General features: G+C 38.7%; 1 protein-coding gene across 4 annotated transcripts in view; it reads right to left on the bottom strand.

Moving 5' to 3' along the window:
* The window catches only part of ADGRV1 (adhesion G protein-coupled receptor V1), a 585,058-nt gene that overhangs the window by 380,654 nt on the left and 183,327 nt on the right, over positions 1-21,077 (bottom strand). For all 4 annotated transcript variants that reach the window (XM_031666293.1, XM_031666294.1, XM_031666295.1 and 1 more), the window contains 7 exons: positions 20,729-20,908; positions 16,568-16,732; positions 5,414-5,531; positions 3,128-3,251; positions 1,667-1,805; positions 1,123-1,302; positions 635-867 (listed from right to left, as the gene is read on the bottom strand). In XM_031666293.1, coding sequence (XP_031522153.1) covers positions 635-867; positions 1,123-1,302; positions 1,667-1,805; positions 3,128-3,251; positions 5,414-5,531; positions 16,568-16,732; positions 20,729-20,908 — 1,139 coding nt within the window. The remainder of the gene's footprint in view (positions 1-634; positions 868-1,122; positions 1,303-1,666; positions 1,806-3,127; positions 3,252-5,413; positions 5,532-16,567; positions 16,733-20,728; positions 20,909-21,077) is intronic.

Raw genomic sequence — 21,077 nt, 5'->3', positions numbered from 1 at the left:
GCGCTGCAGAACCTGTGAGTATTTAAACATGCTAAAGATGTTTTTCCACCTCAGCAAATCTGCCCCACTAAATCAGGGAATAAAAGAGACTCATTATGGTTAATTCATGATCTTCCTTGAAAACATGGTGCACATTAATGACCAACTAGCTTTCACTCAAAATTTTCCCCACTTTAAAACTATGGGGCATCTATGTCATTCACCCACAGAGAAAACAATCCAGCCTTCAGATGCACCAAGGAAAGAAATCCCTCCCTCTAGCCCTTTCACAAGCATGGAAATCAAAAGCAGCAAATTCAGCCACACCAGTTGACCTCTGATTTAGAGAGCTGTTAGGCTGTTTCTTCACCAATTAGAAGCCCATATCATATTCAACTTCCTGGCCACCCAGAATGAGTCCACACAATAGAAACACATACTTTCAACTTTCAGAGGGAAGTTATATTTGAGAAAATTAAAGAAAAAAAAGCAGTCATTGCCGTAATTTCCCTTCTATGACCTGTTCTAATGTAACACACATCTGGGAAACAGTAGGGAAAGGACTGCTTTAGACCTCAGTATCAATCTCTACACCATAGAACTTTCTCTCTCTCTGCTTTTTGCTTTCTTTTTCCTAATTTCCTTTCTACTTTACCTTCCCTGGAGTTCCACCTTTGTAATTGTTAGAGAAAATTCCTCTGGGCCTTCAGGATGGTCATCATCAAGGATTTCAACTTGCAGACTTTTCCTCATCTCCCCTGCTTCAAAGAGGAGTTCTCCAGCAGCAGGAACAAAATCCAAGCCTGCTTCCGCTGTCCCGCTCATCGACTCGTACCAGAGTCGCACGCGGCCAAAAGCTCCACCGGAACGGATAATTGTGATGTTAACCTATGCAAAAAGCATTTTCTTATTTGATTTGGATGTTTAATCTACCAGACAATACTATCTCTAACTAAAGGTTCTATTTACCAGGATTGTGTTAAAATTACATATAAGGTTATAAAATTATATACATTATATGCTAAAATAATGATGTTTGGAGCAAATTAATCAGTTTGTGAAAAGTTTGGAATAGAAACAAGAAAGCATTTTAATATGTAAAAATAAAAATGATATTAAAATCTTAAGCATTTCATACTATACCCTCTGTGCTTCTGACACTCGAAGTTGCTCATGTGAAAAGGCAAATCGGCCATAGGGAGAGTCACTGGCCACCATCGTGATGTTGGCAGTGCTGCTGGATTCACTCAGAACTCCCTCACTGATGGCAGTGAGCTGAAACTCATAGAAGCTTTTTTCCTCGGGAATGTCATCGTTCAAAGCCTAGAGAAAGACAAAGAGTCATCGACAGTAGAATCTGTGAAATTTCAAGAAAAACTCCTAACCTCTAAATAATAACAGATTTTGGAATATTAATCTCCTCCCCATTCCCACTTTTAACCCCACACACAGGCGCCTCCACAACAACAAATGCTGTCATATTAACCTTCTCTCCAGTCCCCATTGTCATCCACACACACACACACATGTGCATGCCAACAACCATAAATGCTGGAATATTTACCTCCTCCCCATTCCCTACTTCTAACCCCCCCCCCACCCACACACACACACACACATGCTCACACCTGCACACACACCAGCACACAGAGTAAAGGGCATAACAGAAACCAGTTAATATTGATACCTGTATTACTACAATGACTGCAGACTGTCCATCTCGCATTGTCAGTTTTCCTGATGTTTCAGCAAATTCCCCCATGGAAGGAGGGAATATCCTCCAGAACACTGTGACCGCCCCCAGAATTCCTGGGCCACGAACAAGGCTACAACAATAAACAAATGTATATCCAATACATTTCAGTTGAAGGTACTTTTCTTAAACATTTTCTCTTTTAACAATAATCAATTTTCATCCATTTCAGTAACAGTTCTCTTTTAAATAACCTCATCTGCCAACTATAAACCAAAGAAAGTCTTAAAGTTCCAAGACAGTAACATCCAAAGTATTAAGCTAGTGTAAATCTATCTTGACAGGAATACAGGCAAAAATTTATCACTAAAAGCAGAAGGTTTAAAGAAATAAAAAGAAGTATTAATATTTATAGGCTTTTCACTTAACACGAAAGGTACAAAATATGAAAAGTCTTAAGTTATCTAAAGACTGGAAGACCCTTCACATAAGGGCATGCTGATGGGAAGGGATAGCCTTACTTCTGGATAACTACCATGAGGATAAAGTATAAAGTCAAACTCAGCTATGCCATTGATAGTTGCTTCCCATCCCTTATAAGAAAATTTACGAGAAACAAACTAGCCTATGATCATACTAATTTAGTTATATGATAGGCCCTGATACAGTTTGGCTCTGTGTCCCTATATAAATCTTATGCTGAAGTGTGACCTCAAATGTTGGAGGTGGGGCCTGGTGGGAGGTGACTGAATCATGGGGACGGAATTCCTCCTTCCTGTGTTCGTGATCAAGTTCTCACGAGATCTGGTTGTTGAAAAGTAGGTAGCACCCCTCCACCCCTTCCTCCTGCTCCAGCCAGGTAGGACGTGCCAGCTCTCCTTTTGCCTTCTGCCATGATTGTAAGTTTCCTGAGGCCTCACCAGTCATGCTTTCTGTACAGCCTGCAGAACCTTGAACCAATTAAACCTCTTTTCTTCGTAAATTATTCAGTCTCAAGCAGCTCTTTATAGCAGTGTGAGAACAGACTAATACAGACCGATTTTAGAACACTTGGAAGCAAAATGTTTGGCCCTTATGATTTTCTAAGGAATGATTTTGTAGCTAAGACACACAAGCTTGCAGAGATGAAGTAACTCCTTTATATCACATGTTTAGTCACAGAACAGAGGTGAAAGCATAGATTTTCTGATCTGAACTCCATGTGTTTTCCTTGGTGTAATTTGTGCAAATCACTCAAGAGTCAGAAACCTTCTCATGATCTAACATCAAGATAGGTCAGGATATTATTTCAATTTCTGCCCAAAATTTGTTCTCCTCTCCACAGCATGTTAACAGTATATAGGATGTTAATGCTTGAAGACTATGTATGTATTGAGAATGATGGATTTAAGACTAATTATTTAAATAAAACTTTGTAACCTCCACATAGGCAAAGAAAAATCATGAAGTCCTTACCTGATAATAGCAGTACCATTATATTTTGCTGAGGGTTCCCCGATGAGGATGTGCCTAGATGACGGAGCTATCCCAACTTCTCCTGATGCTTGCTTATCACCCCGAATAATTATTGATGCACTACCTAAATTCAAGATGATATAGACCGCTTTGTAGCAGATGCACACAAGCACTTAGTATATGCCTGGCAACTTTCTAAGCACTTTACACACAGGAATCTAGTTCATTCTCATGACTCTCATGTAAGTTAGATATTAAAATCCTCATTTTACCTGTGATGACACTGAAGCACAATGAGGTCTTGAAGACATGGATGCAAATCACTTGCCCAAGATTACATTTTAATGAAAGGGGCAGAAAGAAAATTGGCAGTAATTTCCCTATCACTCTCATGAAAAGCAAGGGCTCCTCTACCATTGGCATTAATTTGCTTCTATAGTAACCATTTTGCAGCTCACTGCAATTGGCTACACAGCTATGTCAACTGGCTATGTGGCAAAAGCAAGACTTCTTGGGGGCACTTTTTCATTTTTAATTTTCTGACTCTATCATTTGACTGTAAGCATTTATAAACCTGTGTCAAATATTTCTACTAAGATGAAATAAAAAACTGTATCAAGTATTTGAGTATCCATATAACTTAGCAGAAACTTAAAGAAAATTGTTTCCAGAAACACACATTAGGGGTTCATGACACAAAGAGCTAGATCATTATACTCTCATTTGGCTTGACAATGGGTTAATGGAATCAACAGTGGCTTGTCACAGCAAGTGTCACAGTCAGACAGAAATATATTAAGAATTAGGTGCAGTGGATCATACCTGTAATCCCAACACTTTGGGAGGCTGAGGTGGGAGGATCCCATGAGCCCAGGAGTTCAAAACCAACCTGGGCAACATAGGGAGACTCCATCCCTGCAAATATAAAAATAAATTAGCTGGGCATAGTGGCACATGCCTGTAGTCCTAGCTACTCAGGAGGCTGAGGTGGGAGGTTTGTTTGAGCCTGGGAATTCAAGGCTGCAGGAATCTGTGATCACACCACTGAACTCCAGCCTGAGTGACAGAGCAAGATCTTGCCTCAAAAAATATGTTTTAATATGGTAAATGATTTATCCTGATCCAATGATATATTCTTCTATGTTTAATTAGCCGATGTGACATCTGTCATTTTAACATGATATGGATAACTAAAGACCTATGAAAGAGTTAACTAAAGCTAACTAAAGACTTATAAAAGAATATGGTGCAATGATATGATTCCCTTGTTGGAAAATATCCTAAACAAAAATGCAGAAAGAATAACTACCCTAAGTATATATAGTGATAGATACTCTACAATTCTAAAAATTTCCTTGGACATGAAATCTGCTTTTAGCCACAGACCCTTGCATAGAATGGAGTTCTTGATGGCAAAAAAGAAATGTAACAATCACCAAATTTTCATGCTAAAAGTTTCTGAACCAGTTTTTTATGGTTGGTTATTATTGTTTATAGCACAATAAAACCATTTTAGAATCATTAATTTTTTCTCTATGGATCCAAGAAACAAATCATCATATCAACTGGAGGCAAATGAGAATTAAAATGCCTGTTTCTGAAATGTCAAAATATCTGAGTAACTACTTTCAGATGAAAATAGATGTACATAGGCTATAATGCTAAACATAATATGAAATGTTTAAAAATAATGTTTTATTACAAAGATAATGTGTGATAATTGTAAATATGCTTTAAAAATACAGGTAATCAAAAACCACTATTAACATTTCAAATCAATAATTCCAACCTCATGTAAGACATGCACATGACAAAACAGATTACATTTAGCATGTTGTCGTAAAATCTGTTTTCTTAATGTGACTGTTATCCATGTAGTTATGTGTTCTTATTTTTTAATGTAATTAACAGTTTTTCCTGTTACGTCATGTTGAATGGCTGCATGGTATTCTAACACATTTAACTAGTCTCCTACTATTGGACCACTTAGGAAGCTGACATATTTTATTTTACATTTTATAAACACTGCTACAATAAACATCTTCATTAAAAAAAAAAATTACACAACTAAGCAGTATGAAATCTTTGACCTATGATCTTACCAAGATTGGGTATTGTAATTTTAATTTAAAACATTCTTAACCTTTAATACATGTGGAAAATGGTATCTTTATGTTTTAGGAATTATAAAACCTAACACTGCCCATTTTTGTAACTATAGGTTATTTTATTACTTTTTTTCTGAGAACTTACTTTTTAATTTCCAAAAATGTGAATTTCTCTTACCTTTTACTGGAGATATTTCTGCCTCATCAATTGATATCAGCTGAATGGTGAAACGCCTGTCCTCCTCCAACACTGTGTCTTGAAGTGTGTGCAACACAATGGTCTTCTGGGACTCAGTCTACATCCAATGACAGAAACAGTGCATTTTCCAGATTAACCAAAGCCAAAGTTTGAATGTTGTCATTAGCAGAATAATGTTTATGTCCATAATCACTTTTAAGGGTGTCTTTTTTGTCACTAGAATTATAAGTTGCACCTAGAAAGAATTACTCCACAAAAATCAGTTCTGAATACAAATTCCATTTGGGTTCTTTATGGGGAAAATGGGAAAAGAATACAACCATTAAATTTACTGAAAAATTTTAACCGTTGAAAATCCAATCTTTAAAGAAAGCTAAATGATCACACAATTATGTAAACAAAGGCCACAGACTTAATATTTATAAGAAACAGCTCCATTCAAAGGAGGAAAAAAAGTGTGAATGACATTAGATTACAGTTGTAGGGACAACCGACAGTCCTGAGATGTCAGCCGTCGTTCATCATCACTGGATATCCAACTCATAGTATATTTTGCTGATGTTAAATTAGTAATGGCACCTTCCAGCTAACAAAAGTATCTAAAGGTAGCAGTAAAGGGCATAATTCATATGAAAATGTAGTTTTTCTATCCAGGAACTTGGTATTTTATATGCAGGTTTCAGTTTTCTTTTACCTTCACCTTTAAGATTTTGTTTTTATCTTTATTTATTAATCAGTTCCACTTGTTTCTTGCTGAATCTATTCCTAGGTATTTTATACTTCTTTCTCATAGTACATTGTTTTTCATTACTGGTAATTCATAAGAATGTTAATGATTTTTTCTTACTTTTTTTTCTTGGATCTCAAGTGTATAGTTTGAATTGGTCCTTCTGTCAGCAGCATTGTTTCTACTGGACAACAAATGGTCTTTTATTATAATTTATTCTTTTTGTCCCCTTTATCAGCCCATTTCAATCTCCCTTTTCAAAACTCTTCCCATCCTATTATTCACTCTAAAATGCATTATGTCTCCTTAATTTTTCCTTCAATGCACACCGTTGAGGTTACCCATATTTTCATATGTAGATTCAATGTATTTTTTTTTTTTTTTTTTGAGACAGGGTCTCACTCTGTCACCCAGGCTGGAGTGCAGTGGTATGATCTCAGCTCACTGCAACGTCCGCCTCCCAGGTTCAAACTATTCTTCTGCCTCAGTCTCCCAAGTAGCTGGGACTATAGGTGTGCATTACCATGCCCGGCTAATTTCTGTGTTTTTAGTAAAGACGGGGTTTTGCCATGTTGGCCAGGCTGGTCTCAAACTCCTGACCTCAAATGATTCACCAGGCTTGGCGTCCCAAAATGCTGGGATAACAGACATGAGCCACTGCTCTCAGACTCAATGTATTATTTTCATTGCTGTGGGGATTCCATTGTTTGCCTTTATACTATTTGCAAGATTTATCTGACAATGGCTATTTACTCTTACAAATAATACTGCCATGAACATCTTTACATACTTATTTATATGTACAGTAATTTTTCCAAGGTGCTACTGATTTTATATACAGTTGGTTCCTCTATTCTTGGATTCCTTATTTGCACATTCGTTTACTCACCCAATTTTGTAACTCCAAAATCAATATTGAGAACTTTTGTGGTCATTTGCAGACATGTGCATATTAGCAAAAACTTAGAATCATTCAAATACATTTCTCATGTTTAATAAGCACTATGACTCACACCTGAATAAAGTTTATCTAATATACATATTTTCTCCTTAGGGTACATCACAGCCTTCTTGTGCTTAGGAACACCATATTTCAGCACTATACTTGGGGGCAAATTTAAACAGTAAACTCACCAACAGAAAGCACAAAAATTTTAAAAAGTGATAATAAATGGACTGTAAAAAGAACATTTGTTCACAACATGAGAGCTGAAACAAAAAGTCAATGTGTTGACTTGTTCAACCTCGGCTGTAAATGTACAAATCAGGTGAATCAAATTCTCCAACACTTTCTGTATGTCCCTGAATGACCATGAAAACACCAGGAGTATCGACTTTGGAGGTTGCAAATACACCTTAGTGAGTAGGGAAATTCACAAGTGGGGGATTGTGAATGATAAGGATTGGCTACTGTGAATCATGAGAATCAACTATATTTTATGTTTATATTGCCCTCCACCTTATCTACTGTATATGTAAGGCAGCTCTTCATACCATATGCTCTTCATTTCTCAAAGAAATCTACAACCAGTAAGAGGGGGAAAAGGGTGACTACAGGTGGAAAATTCCAGCCAATGGTTATAGAAGATAGTAATAAATGTTCTCGGATAAAAAGGTGATGGGGAAGTTTCACAGAGGAATAAATTCAGAATATTTCTTCTATTTGAGATACATTAAAGTATCTAAAAATAATCCTGCATAAAAAGAGCCTACTTAGTTCAATCAAGGTTTTCCCAAATCCATGTGAACCCGGAATCCCTTTTTTTCTTTAAAATTCAGAACAATTATTTGTGTTCTGCTGAATAGCAGTGCAGAGCAATAGTTTGAGAAATGGCACTACATATAGGCTCTCTCAGGAAAATAAAAATACAAAGTCTTCCTATTTTTACAAAATTTAAAACCTTTATTTTTTTATCCTATGGTGTAGAAAAGGTGTTGAACTTCAAAAATTTAAAGCGTTTAGTTTTTATCCTATGATATAGATATTAAGTTGAGGTAGCAGCCTGCTATTTCATTAAAATGTTTCTAAATTACAGTTGTTGTATCAAACACTTTCTAAATGTCTGTAAATTGGTTAGTTTCTTCACAAATATTATTTCATGCAATGCTCAGAGCCTTTGTTTAGATTAAGCCTTATTATCGCCATTTTGCAACTAAGAACCCAAATGTGAGATAAATTAATTTTCCTAAAGTCACATGGCATTAAATAATAGAGTGAAGATTTGGATTAAGGTCTAGCTCGCTATAAAATCTATATCCTTTTTACTTTTCTTTTTTTTTTTTTTTTTTTTTTTTGAGACGGAGTCTCGCTCTGCCGCCCAGGCTGGAGTGCAGTGGCCAGATCTCAGCTCACTGCAAGCTCCGCCTCCCGGGTTCACGCCATTCTCCTGCCTCAGCCTCCCGAGTAGCTGGGACTACAGGCGCCCGCCATCTCGCCCGGCTAGTTTTTTGTATTTTTTAGTAGAGACGGGGTTTCACCGTGTTCGCCAGGATGGTCTTGATCTCCTGACCTCGTGATCCACCCGTCTCGGCCTCCCAAAGTGCTGGGATTACAGGCTTGAGCCACCGCGCCCGGCCCCTTTTTACTTTTCAGTGGCTACTTCCCATATCTCAAGAGAACCAAGATTGTGAAGATAGTAAAGGAGAGGAAAATAATACAAATTATAGGTGACAGAAGTCTGCGAAAGTATATAAACATTCGGGAAAGAAGAACTAGACAGAATTAAATACTAAACAAGAAATATGAATCCCAGAAAGATAGAAAAAATGTAAGAGAACTATAAACACCACAGTAAACCAGTGCTCATGAAGAAATGTCAATAGTATCAAATACTAAGGGGAATCTATGCAATGAAAAACATGTAACCAATTTTTTTAGTGCAATGGATTTTGGCTAGTATGAAAAATAAATGTTTAAGATAGATTATAAAGTAAAAAGAGCAAGCTACTGAACAGATTGCAGTGTAAAATTCCATTTGTGTAAGAATAAGATACATATGTTTGGATACGCATAGAAAATTTTTCAAAGGGTATATAAAAAACTGTCAATAGCGGTTACCTCTAGGAAGTAGGAATGCAAGATTCAGAAGGAGTCAGGAGAATTTTATTTGTTTTTCTACATCCTTGTGTACTCACTGAGGTGTTTATTTTTATTTTTATTTTTTTCCATGAGCACATATATTTTTATAGCAAATTTAAACAAAGATGGAGGAAAGAGACTTCTGAGTTAAACTGGCAGAGACTGGTTGAGTGAATTATGTCTTCTTCAAACGCACATGTAAACACCATAAAGGGCCAAGACTGACAGAAAGAAAGAAACTAAAGATTAAAATGTTTCTAAAATATAGGTACAATTTCACTAATGAAGGAATCAATTTGGAGTAGACCACAGGATACACATTTCATGCCATGAACCTAAATAACAGGAAGAACAACAGAGGGGGTGCTATGGTTTGGCTGTGTCCCCACCCAAATCTTATCTTGAATTGTAGCTCCTATAATCCCCACATGTCTATTGGAGGGACCTGGTGGGAGGTATTGAATCATGGAGGTGGGTTTTTTCCAATGCAGTTCTCATGATAATGAGTAAGTCTCACAAGATCTGATGGTTTTATAAGGGGCAGTTCCCCTACACATGCTCTCTTGCCCACTACCATGTAAGACATGCCTTTGCTCCTCCTTCATCTTCTGCCATAATTGTGAGGCCTCTCCAGTCATGTGGAACTGTGAGTCCATTAAAGGTCCTTTATAAATTATTGAGTCTTGAGTATGTCTTTATTAGCAGTGTGAGAACAAACTAATACTGGGGGTAAGACCCATTTCCTGACTTCTTTGAACTCCAGGCCACAGAGACTACACTAACCAAGAATAACTGGTTACCACCTACCTCAGAGCTTTAGTGTTCCCACTGTTATCAGCTCTTTCCTCCTTATATTGCTTCTGAGTTTCCAATTCATAATATGTAGAGAGTAAAAGGAATGACAGTGATGCACTGCATCCCAGAATTACGGATTTTTCATAAGTACATCTAATGAGGTCTCAGGCAGGGAGTACATATTTTCCTAGAAGCCCTTACAAAATTTTTTAAAATGCATATATTGTAAAAATAACAATAAGCAACTATGAAGAAACAAAAGCTTAACAATAAGCAAATATGAAGAAACAAAAGCTTAAGTGAAGAGATTAATACTATTTAATAATAAAAATCTCAAAGAAAAAATGCAATTGCAAAACTACAATGTTCATGAGAAACAATAAAACGCAGAATTCAAACTGCAGAAAATTTAATCAGTGATGCATAGGACAAATTAAAGTTGTTTTAGAATGTGGAGGAAAAGGTAGAGATAAAAATGATAAGCATCATGATTCTCAAAGTATTGGCGTAGTTGTTCTCTGTATATTTCCTTTCCTCTTATCTTCCCAGGACCATTTTATTTTTACCAGCCTACAGTGATACTTAACAAAGTTTCTAGAAGTTACTCTGCTAAGAGAAAGACAAGAGAGGAAAGACATAATAGGGAATACTCTTGGGACCAACAAAAGTGGATGGGGCGGGAAGGAAGCAGGAATGGGTAGAAGGCAAAGAGTCAAAGTGGGCAGTGAAAGAATAAGTTATATCATAAAAGACCAAGGGAAAGAGAGGGAGAACTTTTCAGAACAATCTTCTCTTGAACGTGGCCCTACCCTGCATCTCTGTGGTGGACGCTCTGATGTTCACTAAGATTCCCCTCCTGGAAAGGACTCATTATCCTGTCTGCTGGAAGCATTTCCAGCAGACAACTCTCATCTGTCAGGCTCCTTTGCAAATTGCCTCATCTGAAGACAACCCCTTCCCACATGGTCAAATGCTCTTCCTGGCATGCTCCACACACAATGACTGCTCAACACAAGATTATAAAACTTAACATCATTCTAACTCAGACAGCTCTGAAGGGTCAGTCCCATTTCAAAATAAATTGTAGTATACTATAGTGTCAGTTTCAACTGCCTCATGGTTTGCCTTCATCCCTGCCCAATCCTGCTTCTTCCACTTACACAGGTGTTGACCTCAAGAGTACTTCCTAAAAAGCCTCTGGACACCAATCTCCACTTCATAATTTTCTCCCCAAGGAAGGTAAAGTGCAATATCCCCCTGACTTATCACCTACGGACCATTCATCAGTTCCAGAGAGTTGTATGTTTCTATAAACAGAGTATGGAGCTTAGTTGTCCTGCATAAAGTAGAAATAGGAAAGAAGAACTTTGCCCTGTTACCAAGGTAGGATTCAACAGAATTATTGTGAGACTTTCCCTGTAAGATGGGCAATGGTGAATCTACAGTCACTGTTACATTTTGAGAAAGTCCAGGAAATATTTACACAGTAAGTATTGGTACAACCTGGGATGTACAGTAGGTACAACAGCTTCTGTAGACTAGGTTTCCCTATTGCCAATGTGAATACTAAGTTGCTATGAGAACGATTTGTGGGAATGGAGATCCACCTAGGCATTACTGATGCAGTGGATACCACTAGCCATGAGTAGAACTGAGAGATGATGAAAGGCATCCTCAAAACCAATCAGAACCTGTGGGAGACACAGATCTTTGTACATATTCAGACATAGACATACAAAAACAATGGAGCCGTTACACAGTTGTACATGAAATATACCAGGCAGATGACTAAACAAGTAGATGGAGAGAGTGGAATCTAGAAACAACACCATCCCTCCTAATGCAGTACTCTAAAAACGAATGACCTTATTCGCTGGAGGAAAAGATCAGACTATTTGCCATTTTAGTGTAGATTTTATGCTCAAAACAAGAAAACCTTTTTAATCACCTGGGAAGTGTATATAGCAGTAAGAATCTGGTAACCAGAAAATTATTGCTTCTTATTACTAAGGAAAATCTTTAGAGACATTTGAAACTAATTTCTAAATTCTAAATGCTCCTCAGGTGAGAAGTTTTCAGATCATGGCTAGGGCACACAACCTAGATGTTTCATGAGTCATAATTTGTCAGAATCTGAGAAGTAAGTGGATGATATACTTGCAACATCTGCCTTGAGATTTAATGCCATCGGGGTAATCACACCTCAAAAATGATGGCAGAACAGGTGCATGGCAAATAGACTGCCAGAGAGCATCACTGATGACCTCCTTAATCACATATTGCAATACTGAAGGGCAAAAAGGTATTTGTTTCTGTGCCATCTCATGTTGCAGGCTCTGAAGAGTCGTCACTAGACTGAAAAAAAAAATGTAGACATGGACCATGTAAGCATATTTGTTGGAATTCCTTTGGAAAACCCCCTACAGATCTTTCAATGTTTTTAATATTTATTCTCTATTCATTTTCAAAAGTGCATATGTTTAGACTTTCTATATCTGCTGTATATCTGCTAGAGCCAATTTCACATAGGTTTTTAAAATTTATTTGTCTACATTTATATAATCTCTTACAATTTTCAATATTTTCTTTTAGTAATTACTTCCTTCTTGTCAATTCTTATTTTCTAAGTTTTTTAAATTTATGAATCAGGTTTTATTGGTATTTTTGTTTTTTAACTAATTGCCTTCTGGTTTCATCTTTATTAATTTAAGAAAGCTGTTTACATATTAAACTAAGAAAACTGTTTAAACATGATTCTAAAAGCAAAAACTATAAAAAGACTGACAAATCTGGACTAGTTTCTTCTCTTTGGCCTGTTTGTTCATCCCAGAGCAAATATCACACTGTCTTATTTACTTTAACTGTGTATTATTTGACACACTGGCTAAGTAGGGCCACCCTCCATATTCTTCTTTTCGAGCTGCTGGCTATTCTTGGCATTTTGTATTTCCATGTATATTTTAGAATCAGATTGTCTCTTCCACCTCCACATCTTCTCTTCCAGAAAAAGACTTAGGAGTTTGACTGGTAAATACCACTGTCCTGTGGTTAGGTTGGAATTATTCATTTAAAAAAACAAAAACAAAAAACTCTGTGCTCAGCTTAACTGGGCCCCATATGCTGCTTCCTCACTTCTTTTGATTATTAAAACTAGCCAAAGAATGGAAAGAGGAGGAAGAAACTGAATGAACACAGGCAACCAGAAAAATCACATCCTACGGTGGGCTGGTTGATACTCCAGCCAAGGTTCTCAGGCTCATGTTGATGAAGACATAAAGAAACAGAAACAGATCTGTAAATGTCCGACCAAACTTTGAAAAGGGGAGTCATTCTTACAAGTTACAGAAACCAACTGCATGGGCCAAAAGATTATGTTCCTACTTCAAAGTAGATAGGACCTTGCACCTTCACTTCTTATCAGTGTGGGAGGCTGAGACACATACAGATGGACTGCAATATGCTTGCTATTCTCAAACTACTTATTGTGTTTCAGTTTTTTTGATTGGCTGAAATTCTTCCTTAATTTCTTTTCAAAGTGTACATGGATGTTACAACCTATGAGTTTTTGTAAGTTTGACATTGTCTTATTATGTTACACAATCAGTATTTTGAGTCAGTATAGAAGTTCTGCACAGTCAGAACAGTCAGAAAACACACTTGAAGGGAAAACTGACTAGACTTGGTAATCAAATACATGTAACAATTACAGAAAGGGTGCAGCTGGGGATGACACCCAGACATCCAGCATGGTTGATTGGCTTTGCCTTCAATCAGGAGAGGAAAAATGTGAGAGAGGGGTAGTTTTGATGGAAAAATGGGGGCAGAGTCTGAATTTAAAATTTGACTATAGATAAGGCACAGTGACTCACGTCTGTAATCCCAGCACTTTGGGAGGCCAAGGCAGGTGGATCACGAGGTCAGGAGATCATGACCATCCTGGCTAACACGGTGAGACCTCGTCTCTACTAAAAAATACAAAAAATTAGCCAGGCGTGGTGGCGGGTGCCTGTAGTCCCAGCTACTCAGGAGGCTGAGGCAGGAGAATGGCGTAAACCTGGGAAGTGGAGCTTGCAGTGAGTGGAGATCGTGCCACTGTACTCCAGCCATGATGACAGAGTGAGACTCCGTCTCAAAAAAAATAAATAAAACATAAAAAAATAACTTTAAAAAATTTAAAAATAGCTGGGCATGCTGGCACAAGCCTATAGTCCCAGTTACTCATGAGGCTAAGGTGGAAAGATTGCTTGAGCCGGGAGGTTGAAGCTTCAACGAGCTATGATCGCATCACTGCATTACTGCTGGGTGACAGAACAAGACCCTGTCTCCAAAAAAAAAAAAAAAATTTTGATATAGGTAATAATAATCTATTGTACATTTCAAAACAGCTGCAGAATAATTAGACTGTTCCTAGCATAAAGAAAAAATACTTAAGGTGATGGATATCTCAAATACTCTGATTTGATTATATGAATGTATCAATTTATCACATGTACTCTGAAAATATGTATATCAATTATGTATCAATAAAAACTTCAAAAAAGAGAATTTGATTTCAGATATCTAGAGTTTCTGTGTGTGTGTGTGTGTGTTGTGTGTGATTTCTTCCCCCCATTATGCATATGGATTTCCAAAAAAATCCCATAGTAAATACTATCGCATGCATTCACAAGTAATACTATGCAAAAGAAAATCAGACAGTTCGCGAGGTGTGGCCACAGAGGGTGACTACAGTCACCATTCCCCTCAGCAGCGACAGCACAGCGCCCACTGCCTCTAGCAGATGACTCTCCAGGGACATCAGGTGCCAGTTCTCCTCAGGAAGATGACCAAAGTTACTGGTGAAAGGACAAGTTCTGAACAGAAAACCAGTGGAAGAGAGCCAGGATCTGTCAGAGGGCCAGTGGGAAGAAGCTGGGGTGTAGAAAACGGAAGCAGCAAGAGTCCGCAGAGATTGACCCCAAGGAGTTTGGAACCCCATGGAAAGTAAGTGGGAGTGCTTCTCTCTTCTCCTCACTCCTCTGACAATCTCCTGCCTGTCAAGCTTCTGAGGAGCCACTCTGCTCATGACACAAGACAATGCTGTAAGTGGCTATTCAGGAACTTCCCAGGGACAGAGAACCGGGTTGCTAGCTTGTGCAGGCATGTCTATGTTCCCCTCAGACCCAAACTGAGATGGAGGGTGCCATAGTGGTTGTGTACCTGTAGTGTCACTGCCCTGCCTGAGACCTCTCTGCTCTAGAGTCCCTGCACCACCAGATCTCCTGCAAATACACCCCACAACTGGCTCTGACGTTGGGAAGCATGGAGGACGGGTGGGTGCCAGGGAGCCAAAGGACTTCTGGAGATCTAAGATAAACAATACAGGCTGCCTATAAGGGAGGGGGAGCACAGCCCACCAAAGTTCCTTGGGACAAAGGAAATGCAGGCATAGGGCCAGTCACTGAAAAGGGCAGCACCAATGCCTAGGGACAGTGGTAGAGAGGCGGTCATCTCCCACTCTAGACTGTTGCAGACACAGCTGTGGTTCTTCCCACGGGGAGTTAATGCATGCATACAAAGAAAGCTTTTTTGTGTGCTTTTTTCAGTGACTCTATCCCTGCTCAAAGTGAGCCTGTGCCACTTGGGCTTACAGGAAGAACAGGGCCCAACTCCCCCTCCTTACACAGAGCAACAGTGTCCCAGCAATGGAGGACAGACAAGTTGTGAAGTTGCTTGCCCTGGAGGAGGGGAAGAGGCCTGCCCTGAGCCCATTTTGGTAGCAGCTCCTAGAGGGGCACATCTGTGGCCTGCAGCTGCACTGCGGAGCCAAAGGACAGTCTATATGAATTGAAAGTCATGAGTCCTGAAACAGGGGCACGAGAGGGAAGCAAACTTCATTCCTGCTGGCTCAGGACTAGAAGCTGGTGTACCCCCTTACCACTCCCCAAGAGACCCCAACACATTCCAACATGATCGCTTCTTACCATCCTTCCCTGCCTGCACCCCACACCAGGGCAGGTGCTTCCACTCAACATCAGATATCTGTCAACCTATTCACAATAGCAAAGGTATGGAATCAACTTTAGTGTCCATCAACAGTGAACTGGATAAAGAAAATGTGGTAGATATACACCATGAAGTACTACACAGTCATATAAAATAATTAAATCATGTCCTTTAAAGCAACATAGATGCAATTAGGAGCCATTATCCTAAATGAATTAATGCAGAAACAGAAAATCAAATACCATGTGTTCTCACTTATAAGTAGGAACTAGACAATGAATACACATGGACATAAAGATGGAAACAGCAGACACTGGGGACTATTTGAGGTGGGAGGGTGGGAATGGGGTATGGGCTGAAAAACTACCTACTGGATACTATATTCACTATTTAGGTTATGGGCTCACCAGAAGCCCAAACCCCAGCATTATGCAATATACCCATGTAACAAACCTGCACATGTGCTCCCTGAATTTACAATAAAAAGGAAAAAGAAACTCAAAGACAAATTAGGGAAAAAACACACGAGTCCTAATGCTGACTATACCTCATCAAAATGAAGGGTCCCATTCAAAGGACTAAGGTCATGTTTAGCCTTCTCATCTATGGTCCACTGAAGTCGTACGGTTCCTTTTCCTCCTGGGGACCGGACAACCGTCAATGTCACATATGAATCTGGGTCATCGGATGAAAGGGATTCATCAATCATTACCTGAAAGAAGAAAATCCAGTAAGGCAAAAGAAACAAACAAAAAGAGCAGGATAAACAAAAAGAATCTTATTTCTGTTTATAATGAGTGCAGTTTTAAAGTTTAGAATGAATGTTACATGTTATGATCGTGTGGCAGAAAAATTTTTTTTTACCAAATCCCACTTTCTATTCCTAGATGCTCAACTAGTTGGCATTTCCTGTCTTCTCTTGCAATTAGGTAGGGCATGCGACTGAATTTTGACCCAGAGAATAGAGGCAGAAATGACTTATGCTGCTAATATTCTTGCCATAAACTTCCACACAAGACCCCACATCCTCTACTTTTCCATTTGGCAGGTGAACAGAGAGGATGCCCAGGACATAGAAGAGGAGAACCCCAAAATGGACAGAGTGTAGGGCCTGAGAGTTGCCAGTTGAATAAGAGGTGTCCATAAGCATCAGCCGACTGGGCACTCTGGTGCAGGATTCCTGCATGAAGAAGAAATGCACATTTACTATATGAAGAAACTGGATATGGGGGGATCTTTGTTACTACAATGAGGCTCCCCACATAATACAGATCTAAACTGTCCTCTGAATTATCTGTAGTGTACCTACTTTAGTGAGTCGAAGTTTAAAAGTGGTTTTATTAATCTGAGATAAAGAGAGGAGATTCAATACATTCATTTACCAGCACTATTTATTTTTTATACAAGTCCTTATTAACAGATCTAATTTAAGTGAAGTACATATGTTGACTCTGTGAAGCAAAGTCCTCACTGAACCTATATCATCCATCTGCTATATAAATAGAAAACATAACACAATGCTTTCCACTTTCAAGACAGATAGAAGCTTAACATGCAATACAATCTTGTTTTGTTTTCTTCATGAGATTTGCATTGATGTCAAGAGCACAGATTTAGAACAAACTGAAATGAGGTTCTATTGTGTGTCAGTTCTTACATATACCTTATCTTATTTAAGCCTCACAGAAACTCACAGAAATCTGAGGGCCAGATATATACATATATTTGGAGATGAGGAGCCTGGAATCTAATTAGGATATTTTGACTCCAAACTGTTCATACCACTCCTCAGGGACTAGAGATATTTAGCAAGAAAAAATAGAGAAAATCCATTATATAAGTCTTCTTGATTCTATAGATGTAACATTTTAGTTTAGGTTTCACAGGTAGATTTCCATGGGTCTCTGCTACTCCCAGGGCTTTCGTGTACTTACCACATTGCCCTTGTGAACAGCTTGTTAATTTTGATGGATTTATACTAACAGTCTTTTCTCAATGTACCTCAGCTGTGAATCTAATCTGTGTCACCAAATAATGCTAACAGAATGTTTATTGTGTGCACAATATTGTATATCTCATTAAGGTTAAAAGATAAACTCCATGTTACCAAGAAACTTTTGTGATAGGAAAGATAGGATATAAGCAAGGGAAGCAGTCACAAAGGGCTGAGCATCATGCAGCTATTATTATCACCAACAATCAAAATAGCCATCAACATCTAATGAATTAAAAGCCCAAGCACGTGTGCTTTACATATTCAACAATACAGTAGGAATTGGGTAACCTAAATCTTTCCTTTAGACTCTAAGACAAATTGAAAATTTGTAGCTGTAACGACATTATTTCCCAGACCAAGTGTGCTTAACACTAGGTTTAAAACACCAGAGTTTATGATCGCAGTTACAATAAAATGAATAAAAATTATTTATGAATACTAGTGTAGGTTTTCATTTACTCTAATAGTAAGAGTAGATTATAAACACATTGTCCAGTGCCCAAGTCCAAAAGTTTGATGAAAAACGTTATTGTGAAGTTTCATCAATTGAAGATTTGAACACTAAACCCTGAACTTTTAATCATTTTATAAAAAATAAATTACATATTCATATGTAATTTTCTGCTGCTTGGAAGATATTCACAGTTACTCTTTTGCCAATCCAACACTCCTTACAAACACAGCTGCCCATTTTTTTTTTCAAGGAAGAGCTCATTGGGCTACAGTGAAAGTTTGTTCTATCCCTCTTACAGGTTTCATATTCTTATGAAATTGAAATTAAATAGCCAAATCATTAGGCAGTTATTTGTTATATTTCAATTTTGGAGCATCTGGGAACTCCAGCCCTTGCAGGCAAGCTGTGGGTCTAGCCTTGCATCCACAGGACAGTAGAAAATTACGGCAATTGGTTTATTAATTAAAAGCGATCTATGTGAATTACTGACTACCTATAAGTGATTAAATGAAGGGAATGGTGACATATGGAGCTGGAAAAGTTGCTGAGTATATGGGGATTATCTAAGTACTTTTATGGTTAATTCATACCTTGGAATTTCTTTTGAAAGGTAAGGTCATAATATTATGTCATAATTATGTAATAATAATTATAATGGAATTTATAGTGTTTTACACTTAAGATGTAGTGACAATTTAGTACTGGGTACCAAATCTGGCTGCACAAACACTTAGCTTTCATGATTAATTAGGCTTTTTTTTCTCTCTCTCTCTCTCTCTTTGTGGCTGAATCAATAATAATTGGGTTCCTTCTTTCAAGTCTTGGAAGTAAACAGCTAATGAGAAGTGAGAAGAAATACAGAGAAATACATGAGCTGGTGGGGGGTGACTGTGGTGCTTTGTTCTGCATAAGTCACAACAGACTAGCATAACAGTGGGTAATATAAATCCCTCACCAGGTAAACCCATTGTGGGATGTAACACCCAGACCCATGACAGAATCCTGCCTGTGACCAGAATGGTGGTCTGGCAGTAAAGCAGGCAGAGAATAGGTGGTGTGGATGAAAAGTACATCTTGGGCCGGGTGCGGTGGCTCAAGCCTGTAATCCCAGCACTTTGGGAGGCCGAGACGGGTGGATCACGAGGTCAGGAGATCAAGACCATCCTGGCTAACACGGTGAAACCCCATCTCTACTAAAAAATACAAAAAACTAGTCGGGCGAGGTGGTGGGCGCCTGTAGTCCCAGCTACTCAGGAGGCTGAGGCAGGAGAATGGCGTAAACCCAGGAGGTGGAGCTTGCAGTGAGCTGAGATCCGGCCACTGCACCCCAGCCTGGGCGACAGAGCAAGACTCCGTCTCAAAAAAAAAAAAAAAAAGAAAAGTACATCTTGGTCTACTACACCCAATAAATAGGAATCTGTTCCCCTTCGTAATTTCCTGATATTAAGGCTCACATTACTATCAAATTGTGTGCACAGGCTGGAGGATTGGCCTCTAATTCAATAGCCCACTCAAAAGATCCTTGAGAAGAGACTCATTCGTGAAGGGTAATAAAGACTTTCTTTTTTTTTTTTTTTTTTTGAGATGAAGTCTCACTCTGTTGCCCAGGCTGGCATGCAGTGGTGTGATCTTGGCTCATTGCAACCTCTGCCTCCCGCGTTCAAGCGATTCTCTTGCCTCAGCCTCCCAAGCAGCTGGGACTACAAGCATGCGCCACCACACCAGGCTAATTTTTGTATTTTTTTAGTAGAGACAGGGTTTCACCACATTGGCCAAGCTGGTCTCGAACTCATGACCTTGTGATCCACCCGCCTCGGCCTCCCAAAGTGCTGGGATTACAGGCGTGAGCCACCACGCCGGGATTTGTTTTTTTTGTTTTTTTTTTTTTTGAGATGGAGTCTATGTCGCCAGGCTGGAGTGCAATGGCGTGATCTCGGGTCACTGCAACCTCTGCCTTCTGGGTTCTAGCGATTTCTCCCGCCTCAGACTCCCAGGTGGCTGGGATTACAGGCACACACCACCATGCCCAGCTAATTTTTGGATTTTTAGTAGAGCTGGGGTTTCACTATGTTGGCCAGGATGGTGTTGATCTCCTGACGTTGTGATCTGCCCACCTTGGCCTCCCAAAGTGCTGGGATTACTGGCCACCACGCCTGGCCAAGACTTTCAAAACAAAAATGCAAGACACTTTCTACTCAAAATTACATGAAACACTAGCCTGAAATAAGGCGTGCATCCCCCTGATATATTTAACTTACTGTCTTTTCTTCAAATCCAAATACTCCAAATGGAGAATCATTTTGTGGAATAACAACAGTTACCACAACATCATCACCAAGTCTGCCACCTCCAGCAACACTGATCAAGGAAATATTGAAAGTCTCTGTCAATTCAAATTCAGCATCATCAATTATGGTCATTTCTATCACTGCAGTAACCTATGAAAGAAAGGAAGGAAGGGAGAAAAAGAAGGAGGAAAAGAAGGAGGAAGATAGGAAATGAGGAGAGAAATAATGTAGTAACAGTTTTTGCTTATATATATTTTAATTTTTTAGTTGAAACTAAAAAACTTAGAAACATGGTACAAAAAAGTAGTTCTTTTGCTTA

This window comes from Papio anubis, chromosome 5, assembly GCF_008728515.1.
Source record: "Papio anubis isolate 15944 chromosome 5, Panubis1.0, whole genome shotgun sequence".
NCBI classification, from domain to species: Eukaryota; Metazoa; Chordata; class Mammalia; order Primates; family Cercopithecidae; genus Papio; species Papio anubis.
This window is presented reverse-complemented; position numbering and strand designations above follow the sequence as displayed.